General features: G+C 32.6%; 2 protein-coding genes across 2 annotated transcripts in view; both read right to left on the minus strand.

Annotated features, from left to right (window-relative positions):
- LOC119605928 (glutamate receptor ionotropic, kainate 2) overlaps nucleotides 1-4,364 on the minus strand; it is an 8,249-nt gene extending 3,885 nt beyond the window's left edge. Inside the window, 8 exon segments of the mRNA XM_037959280.1 lie at nucleotides 285-371; nucleotides 424-627; nucleotides 691-921; nucleotides 990-1,153; nucleotides 1,207-1,405; nucleotides 1,477-1,887; nucleotides 1,948-2,108; nucleotides 4,083-4,364. Of these exon segments, the coding sequence (XP_037815208.1) occupies nucleotides 285-371; nucleotides 424-627; nucleotides 691-921; nucleotides 990-1,153; nucleotides 1,207-1,405; nucleotides 1,477-1,887; nucleotides 1,948-2,108; nucleotides 4,083-4,209 (1,584 nt within the window). The 5' untranslated portion in view covers nucleotides 4,210-4,364.
- A 144-nt stretch (nucleotides 4,365-4,508) lies between these two features.
- Nucleotides 4,509-9,285, minus strand: LOC119605924 (glutamate receptor ionotropic, kainate 2-like). Its single transcript, XM_037959276.1, has 14 exons — nucleotides 8,937-9,285; nucleotides 8,714-8,874; nucleotides 8,240-8,647; nucleotides 7,929-8,136; nucleotides 7,703-7,866; nucleotides 7,297-7,527; nucleotides 7,028-7,231; nucleotides 6,882-6,966; nucleotides 6,539-6,815; nucleotides 6,273-6,474; nucleotides 5,967-6,207; nucleotides 5,791-5,903; nucleotides 4,891-5,040; nucleotides 4,509-4,804 (listed from the first exon to the last, which is right to left on the minus strand). The coding sequence occupies exons 1-14, from the start codon at nucleotides 9,061-9,063 to the stop codon at nucleotides 4,616-4,618; spliced, it is 2,760 nt and encodes a 919-aa protein (XP_037815204.1). The 5' UTR covers nucleotides 9,064-9,285; the 3' UTR covers nucleotides 4,509-4,615.
- Between the last annotated feature and the right edge of the window lie 82 nt (nucleotides 9,286-9,367).

Genomic DNA, 9,367 nt, shown 5'->3' on the forward strand with positions numbered 1-9,367 from the left:
GCTCGCTCGCTCGCTCGCTCGCTCGCTCGTCGCTCGCTCGCTCGCTCGCTCGCTCCTCGCTCGCTCGCTCGCTCGCTCGCTCGCTCCTCGCTCGCTCGCTCGCTCGCTCGCTCGCTCTCTCGCTCGCTCGCTCGCTCGCTCGCTCGCTCCTCGCTCGCTCGCTCGCTCGCTCGCTCGCTCGCTCGCTCGCTAATAGATCGATAGATGCTAGATAGATCGATCGATAGATCGATTGCAAATAGATAAGCCAATTATATGAATGTGCGAATTACATTTAGCAATACTTACCCCAACATAAACGGTATAGTAAAATCAATTGCCTCTTCTCTTTCCGAGGTAATGGTCAAATCGGTTATAGCTAAATCGGCTCGCTGAAATTAAACACTTAAAAAACAGTTAAATAATAATTAAACCCTAACTTACCCCTTCCATAATTTCCTTTAACATGCCCGTTGACACATTAGAAGTTTTATTGAAAGTACCATAATCGTTACCACCATTAACAAAAGTATAATTGAAACCCAATTTTCCAGACAACTCCTTAATCAAATCTACACTATAACCTTCATACTGGCTATTGCCTTCCAATTTTTTGTGACTTTCCACTAAACTGGCATAAGGTTTATTCTGAAAGAAAAAAATATCCAGAATTATTAAAGGGATTTTTGAAAGAATCCCACTTTAACTTACTGGAACTGATAGTAATATAATAAACGTTTTATTGGCCAAAGAATTGTCCACGTTTTCGAATATAGCATTTGTGGGAGCCAAACGTTGACAAGTATAGTTATTTGTCTCATCCCAGGTGCCAACCTGAACAATACCCGAGGGCTGTAATTCGATGACATCAAATGAAAATCCCTTTCTAACATTACCCTCGAAATAAATGCGTCCCGTTAAGGTATTCTCATGTATATTGAGCTGCGAATTTATAAATTTAATGGTACATTTTATTAAGAAATAAATATAAAATCCTTTTATCCAATTACCGATCTCATATAATTTTTAAACGTAGAACCATCATCCCTAACACTATCACTACGATCGGTGCAATTTAAAGGTGTCGGTTTGAGCGGTATATGCTTGGTAGTTTCGGCAAAAAGTTGTATGGCATCATAGGTTAAAGCCATTTCCATGGTAATGGGACAAGACCCTTAAGTTTTTTTAGAAATAAATTGAGTTTATATTATTATCTCACCAACTTACCATTCTGAAATCCCTCGGTGACAAAAGAATGACCCAATTTTTCCATTAGTTCCCTGACTAAGGCATTCTCAGGCGAAAACATTCTTAAACTTGTAATATTGGCTTCGCTATATTTAAATTCTTCCAAATCGAATGAATGAAAATCTAAATTTGCTATTATATACTTGTAGTCCTCATTAATAATGCCCACTTGTTGGGCCTGTAAATGATCCATAAAAGTTATAAGAAATTAAAGAATTTTTTAGAACAAATTTATTATTTTCAACCCACCTGCTTTAAAAATTCCGGCATAGTTTCCGTAGAACCCACTACCACTATACGATTATCCACCGATTTGCGCACTTTTCTCAATACCGTCTTATAATTACCGTTTAAATTCAAATCATAACGCAACACCGTTATCACCGGACTATTTGTACCGAATTGAGCCATTAATCCATTTAAAATATTCAAATATTCAGACGATTCATATAGGAATATAAAACGTGACCATTCGAATTCTGTTAACAGTGAATATAGGGCTTTTGACAAATCATCTTGATGGGGATATAAATTAAAGGCTTCAGCTTCTGCATCACCCATAAAGGAATAAAAATATGGTATATCCTTGGCATCACATATCGACATTAAATGGAAGGCGGTATGTTTGGAGGAAGGACCCAAAACGGCAGCAATACCAGTCTATAAGTGTTAGGTTAGGAACATTTTTTTAATGCTAGAGTTATAAACTAAAAACTTTACCTCCATCATGCGGCATAGTTTACCGTAGCCCAAAAATGAATTTCCATATGGAACTTGATCTCTGATTACAGCTAATGCACTTTCTAATTCCATATTGGCATTTTCAATGGCAAAATCCACTACTACGTTCATTTCTTCATGTTGCTGATCGGTTAGTAAACCTGTAAAATGTTAAAACGTTATAAAGTATAAAGTATTTTCAGAGTATTTTGGTCCAGATAATATAAACTATAAACTGTGATGGTCGAAAGTCAAATTTTGCAATTTTTGAGAAATCTCAGTGAAGCGTATCGTAATATTATTTATTTGTCGGCCATGTGTAATAAAAAATACTGGAGTTTATAAAAAGAGCAGATTTAACCCTTTAAAGCAAATGGGAACAATATAACCTGAATGTTTTTGAAAATTGGAAAAACACTATCCATTTGAATAATGATCTATATAATTTGGTAAAACAACACACAATAGGCCCAATAGTTGGTCTAGGCGTATTTCCTAAACATAAAGTAGTTATTGTTTTGGTTATACCAGTATTTCTTATATAAATAACAAATAGATCCAATCCCTGATTAAGAATCCAACCATTTCAATAATAAGAAAACATTCTTATTATTACTGGCTTCATAAACCAGTTCAGACATCAATTGACATCTTTAGTGAATTAATTTTTGTTAGTATTTACATCGGTCTAGGCTTAAGACTTCAATGACCAGAATACCGAAAAAAACTTTTCTTCGGGACTAAACTTTATCAGTGGAAATTGGCATGATAATTTTCTCTTGGTCCCCTTAAAAGGTTGAAATTAAGTTGATAAAATGATTTTGAGGGAGATTTAATTCCTCAATGGTAATTATTATTATTATTTGCGTGCTCAGTCTTAATATGGATTTCTGGACATGATTGGGTGCGGAATAATGAAATTACTTAAAGCTGCAGATAGTCCGTCTAAAAGATTTCTTTATTTAGACTTTACACGTGTCGCTGCTACAACAACAACACATGTTTATAATATGACATACAACGCTACGACGACGATTGTGATATGGACAATTATTAAGTTAATATGCCTGAAATAATAGACCATATAGGGAAATTAAATAACAATATTGTTCGTCCGCTAGGTATAGTACCAATTGTACATCAAAGAATTTAAAAATATTAATACTGAAACGAGATGTCTAAACCATAAAACTTGTGATCGATATTAGGAATTTTCTTTCAACATTTTCTTGCGAATTTTCCCTATTAGGCTTTTACTAATCTTAAAGAATATCTTAGGACTCTTACTCACATTCTGAGACAGTCCATGATTTTACATAGCCTCCATGTAGTAGATATCCTACCAGAATTTCGCCTAAACTCTTATAAGTATTTTAATTATGCTGCGTTCGCGTCACTATTTATCAGAAGTATCTTATCAATAAATCTTTGTGTCCATTCAGAAACGCTCATAATTGGCTCTATAACATTAAAAGAAGTATGTCCCGAGGACTGAAAGATGAAAATTTGGAACTTCGGTTCCAAAGATATTCTCCAACTTGACTGCAACATACACAATAATACATAACATTAACAGAAATATGTATACGTTCCCGAGGGCTCAAAGATGAAAATGTAGAGAACTGGTGGGTGATGCGACTGTTTTATTTTCATTTTCCGATTCCAAAAATTTTATGTTTTCATCATCGACCTGTTTATCATTTGAATATCTTACTGATTTCGATATTGTATTCAAAATTTTTACACTCATTAATCAGTCTCCTTAATACATTAATGTATTTATATTTTCTATGAATGAATTAATATTTCCATTTATTATTTGTTTATGAAAATGGACAGACATGGACACACAGTAAACACAAACAACCTCACGTTTTTTTTTTTTTTGTATATTTTCAAAATCCACTAAATAGATCTTTCAACGTACTATTTCAATATACTTAATGAAAATTTACACAAACAATAATTTGTTTAAAAATAGAAGAAAAACATCAAGATACAACAATCTTTAACTAGTATATCCCATAGATAGGTAGACACGCGACAGACAGATACACTCAGGGGGTATTTTATATATAAATGTATATATCTATAGCTGTACATACATACATATATATTCAAATATTTTACCTTACCTATTGTAATAATGTCTGCTGATGACGAAGGAACATCATCGTAATGGGAATAACCATATTGAGCAGATGTTGTTTTAAAAATTGTTAAAATTATCGAAAATAACAAATATACATTTTTACAAAACATTTTTCTTTTCGCACTAGTTTCGATTTTCTTTAAAATTATCTTAATTTATACATTTTCTTTTCTTGTTTTCTAGAAAATTATTTGTTGTTTTCAATAATTTTGTTTTTAAAATTTTTTAAAAATATATTTTTGTGTATTTTGCCGTTATGTGTGAACGCTTTAAAGAGAGATGTGCTACTAAACTTTTAAAAATATTTCCAGTATTTTTAGCATTAGAGATATTTTATAAAAAAAGTTCTTTTCTTTTTAAATTCCATGTTTATATATAAAATTTGGTCAAAAGAGAAACATATTTTTGGGAGACAGAAAGCTTTTATTTTTAAGTTATTTTTATTATAGTTTTTCTTTAGTAAATTTTAAATATTAAATACAATTTATTAAATTAAAAGTTTTTCTTTCAAATGTTTTAATTTTCTTCACTATCTTCTTCCATACTTGCATCTTCACTTTCTTCACCGGAATCCGTTTCAAAAGAATCCAAAGATGAGTGACGACTTCGCGAATATACAGAATGAGCACTTTTCAACATTCGCACATTATTGGTAAAATCAATCAACACTTTAAATTCTTCAGTTAGGGCATCGCGGAAGGGAACCTAATAATATTTAAATTGGTAGTTTAAAAATTTGTTATAAATTTTTCGGAAGAATCGAATATGGAACTTTGTTTCAAAATACTTACATCATAGTAACGAGCCTTTTTATTGACATTAAAACACCATAGAATAATACCATAACACATAGATATGGTACTGCCTACAATTAGAACGTAGTAGATACCTTCCAAATTAGCAAAATCCAAAGCACTAACCATGCCACCATCATTTTTGGCCTGAAATAAAAACAGGAATTAAAATTTTTAATATTAAGAGAAGTTATTGCCTGTTTTCTCATAGAAAATTTCTTTACTTTTGGAGGTTTTTCTAGCTTATAGGTTAGTGAATGGACTAGTCCATGGGCTATTCAATGTACATACATACTAGCCAATAGGCTAACCTATTCTCTAGTCTGCAGGCTAGCCAATAAACCACTCAATATGCTGGTGAATGGACCAGTCCCTTGGGTAGTCAATAGACTAAACCATAGGCTATTCAATAGATTAATCAATAGTTTAGTTCATAGGCAAGACATTGAACTAGTCCATAAGCTACTGAATGGACTTACCTCTAGGGTAGTCAATAGATTAGTCCATAGGCTAGTCAATAGACCAGTCCATAATCTAGTCAATCGATTAGTCAATAGAAGAGTTCATAGGGTAGTTTTTTCGATGTCAAACAAACTAGACAATAGCGAAGTCCATAGGCTATTCAATAGATTAACCCAGACGTTAGTCAATAGACTAGTCCATAATCATGCTAATAGACTAGTCAAAAGACTAGTCCAGACTAGTTCATAAGCTAGTCAATAAACTAGTCCATAGGCTAGTCCATAGGGGAGATTTTTCGATGTCAAAAAGTACCGAAAAAAGTACAATAGTACTGAACGGTCCATGCCTGATAAAATAATTTAATTTTGGAAACTTTCAAGGAAATAAAAGCCTCTTTCAAGATCAGCTTAAAATATGAAATTTCTCTCTACTTACATTACACACCCCAGCACCCACTTCATTCCACCATTTTTGTTTTAATTGTGCTAAAACACCCTGTTCCTGTAGTTCCAATAAAGCATTATTAAATTTATCACGATATGGCCAATCTGAAGGAAAATAATTAACCATATATTCATAAACTTTATAATAACCAAATCTTTTCTACTTACTTTTCACCATAGCAATACCATAACCTTTCTCATCCAAAGGTTCTCCTACCTTTTGCAGCATACACTCTCTCACGATATTATATTCAATGGAAGTGGATTCCATTAGGAAAGCATAAGTAGAACCACTGGCCACATCACTGTTAACCACACGTTGTACACCCTCTAAATTTGTTTCGGTCAATAAGTGAGGATTTTCCAGCATATATTCATTCATTTTCTTATAGATTTCTTCCTCGGAGGTCTGTTCGTATAAATCGAAATCAATAATTTAGATTCTTTTATCGTTTATAGTTATGGTAAACTTACTAAAAAGAAATTTCTAGTGGAACCAGTACGCTTCGCTCCATATTGTACACCACCCTTATTATCGGCCAAATCTTTAACATTTTCTAAAACCTTGGTGGGGTTTTCAATTGTCAAAAAGGCAGCTAAATTAGCGGTATAAGATGACACCATAATGAGTGTGAAGAAACACCAAATAGCGGCTACAGTACGGGTTGACAAAGCTCTGAAATTTTAAAGTAGGTGTTTAGAATTATATTAATTTTTGATTTAGCAAACTATCAACTTACTTTGGTGCTATTTCCGAACCCTGCTGCAGAAAAGCGCCCGTTGTAAACCACAAAGAATTATTTATGGTAAATTGATTTTCCAATTCTTCCGGTTCTTCTATACAAGGATAGGGATTATCCCATTCGGTGGGCGAGAGTCTACCCAATATGAAAAAGCATATGGAAACCCCCAAATAAGCAATACCTAAATATTTCCAAACTTGTTTTGAAAAGGGGTCCATGAAGGAAAAAGTAGTGGGTTCACCCTTTTGAGGTTTCAGATATAATATAGCGATACCTTAGAAATAAAAAGAAAAAGTGTAAAATTTTAAGATTCCTTAAGTTAAAGTAATAAAAAATTTACCCAAATTCATAAAAGGTATAGAAAAATCAATGACTTCTTCTCTTTCCGAGGTTATAGTCAAATCGGTTATAGCTAAATCGGCACGCTAAAAATTAAAAAGAAATTACTTCTAAATTTCGGGCTACAAGGTTTCTACTCTTACTTACCCCTTCCACAATTTCCTTTAACATGCCCGTTGTTACATTAGTGGTCTTATTAAAGGAACCATAATCGTTGCCGCCGTTAATGAAGGTAAAATTAAAACCTAATTTATCAGCCAATTCCTTAATTAGATCTATGCTATAACCCTCATATTGAGCATTACCATCTAACTTTTTATGACTGTCCACCAAACTGGCATATGGTTTATTCTGTTTTAAAGAAATCTTTCATTTTATATGGAATTTAAGGGTATTACTTTTTGAACAAACTTTACCGGAACTGCTATTAACACGCGAAAAGTCTTATTAACCATGGAATTATCATCTGTATCCAAAATGATCTTAACCTGGGGAGGTCTTTGAAAAGTGAAATTTTTATTATCCTCCCATGTTCCCACCTTAACCAGGCCCGTTGATTGCAGCTCTATTACATCCAGCGTAAAACCTTTGCGGACAGTACCCTCGAAAAATATGCGACCGGTTAAGGTATTTTTGTCGATTAAGAGCTTTAAGGGAGAGAAGAAATCAAGAATTGATTATTCATATAATAAACTGAGAGATGTGTTAGAACCTCCGATTTAGGGCTCCTCGGGTATTTAAATTAAATAAAAAGTTTGTTCCGATTTCAAACATTCTTACTGTAATTTTGAATCCTTAAAAATTGACAACTGATCAACTTACCGATCTCATGTAATTCTTAAACGTAGAACCATCTTCCTGAACATTGTCCGAAAAGGCGGAACAATTTAAAGCTTGAGGCATGTAATGTATATGTTTTGTGGTCTCGGCAAATGCTATAACTGCATCATATATTAAAGCCATTTCGGTGGTAATGGGACAGGAACCTTAAGAATTTTTCAACTATAAATTTAGCACTAATTCATAATGATATTTGTTTGTGCCTTACCATTTGTTATCATTTCATTCTCTTCGATTTCATCTATAAAACCCAATTCTAGCATAAGATTTTGTACCTCGGGTTGTTCGGCCGAGAACAAACGAAAACCGGTAATATTTGCTTCACTGTACTTGTATTCTTCCAGATCAAAGGTATGAAAATCTAAGTTACCAATAATGTATTTATAATCCTCATTAATAATGCCAACTTGTTGGGCCTAAAGAAAGTAAAGAGTTTTAATAAGAAAAAATCTGGTATAAACTACATTATCAAATCATTATAAAGGAAATGTTTATTCAAATATTAAATCAAACTGTTACCTGTTTCAATAATTCCGCCACCGAGGTCGTAGAACCCACTACCACAATTCTACTATCCACCGATTTGCGTACTCTTCTCAAAACCGATTTAAAATTACCGTTCAAATTTAAATCATAACGCATTACCGATATTATGGGTCCCTTAGTACCATAAAATGACATTAAACCATTTAAAATACTCAAATATTCCGAATTTTCATAGAGAAATATAAAACGAGTCCATTCAAATTCCGTAATTATGGCATTTAAAGCTTTGGCAATATCCAATGGATGTGGATGGAGATTAAAACCTTCTATAGCATCACTCATATGTGAGTAGACATAGGGTAGATCTTTACTATCGCAGACGTTCATAAGATGTGTTCCCGTATGTTTGGCAGTGGGTCCAAACACGGCCCCCACACCAGTCTTTAAAAGATAATAAAAATATTTATTTTAAAGAAATCGTTTCAAAACAATAAACATTTTAATCACCTGCATTAATTTACACAAACGATTGAAACCCTGCAAAGTATTGCCATAATCGATTTCTTCCTGATAACCCATTAATGGAACACTCAAGTCAGAATTTATAACCGATATAGCATAATCAAAAGTTTGCCTTAACATTTCGGAATTAACATCAGTAATGAGACCTATAAGGATTAAAAACCTGTATGAAAACAGTTAAATAAATACTAAGTAATAAAAAACTTACCTATAGGTATATGATAATTAGGTTCAACCGGTGAAATATCAAAATTATCTCTAGATTCGTAACATTTTATAGGTTGTATTACAAGTAATAAAATTAAAAGCAAAATATTTAAATTTCTTAAATGCATTTTTAAATTGGAAAACTTTTGTTTGTTTTCTTTTTTATAAAAACATATTTTTTCTTTTAATGTGTCTCAAAAAATATTGAAATCTATTTTTAATTTTGTTGTGTGTGGCACACTAACAACAATTGTGAACGTGTTGTTTCTCGTTTATTAAATTTGAACACTAAATTTTCCGTTTTCTATATAAACAACAGTTCTCTTAAAGAGTTCGTGATCAACTAAAAGTGAAATTTAAGAAATTATTAAACGAAAATTCCAAAAAAGTTTTCAAAGCTTTAAAGTTATGGAAAATTAAAACTTTTCATAA

Source organism: Lucilia sericata, unplaced genomic scaffold, assembly GCF_015586225.1.
Source record: "Lucilia sericata isolate MDLA Ls3-8-SP2 unplaced genomic scaffold, ASM1558622v1 Contig000532F_arrow, whole genome shotgun sequence".
Lineage (NCBI taxonomy): Eukaryota > Metazoa > Arthropoda > Insecta > Diptera > Calliphoridae > Lucilia > Lucilia sericata.

Bases quoted from the DNA above. Each gene is read 5' to 3' on its own strand.
- LOC119605924 (XM_037959276.1), bottom strand. From the start codon at position 9,063: ATGCATTTAAGAAATTTAAATATTTTGCTTTTAATTTTATTACTTGTA. The intron at 7,867-7,928 runs GTAAGGCACAAA...AAAATTCTTAAG, and splicing joins GAATGAAATGATAACAAATG to GTTCCTGTCCCATTACCACC. The intron at 6,208-6,272 runs GTAAGTTTACCA...TTATACGAACAG, and splicing joins CCACTAGAAATTTCTTTTTA to ACCTCCGAGGAAGAAATCTA.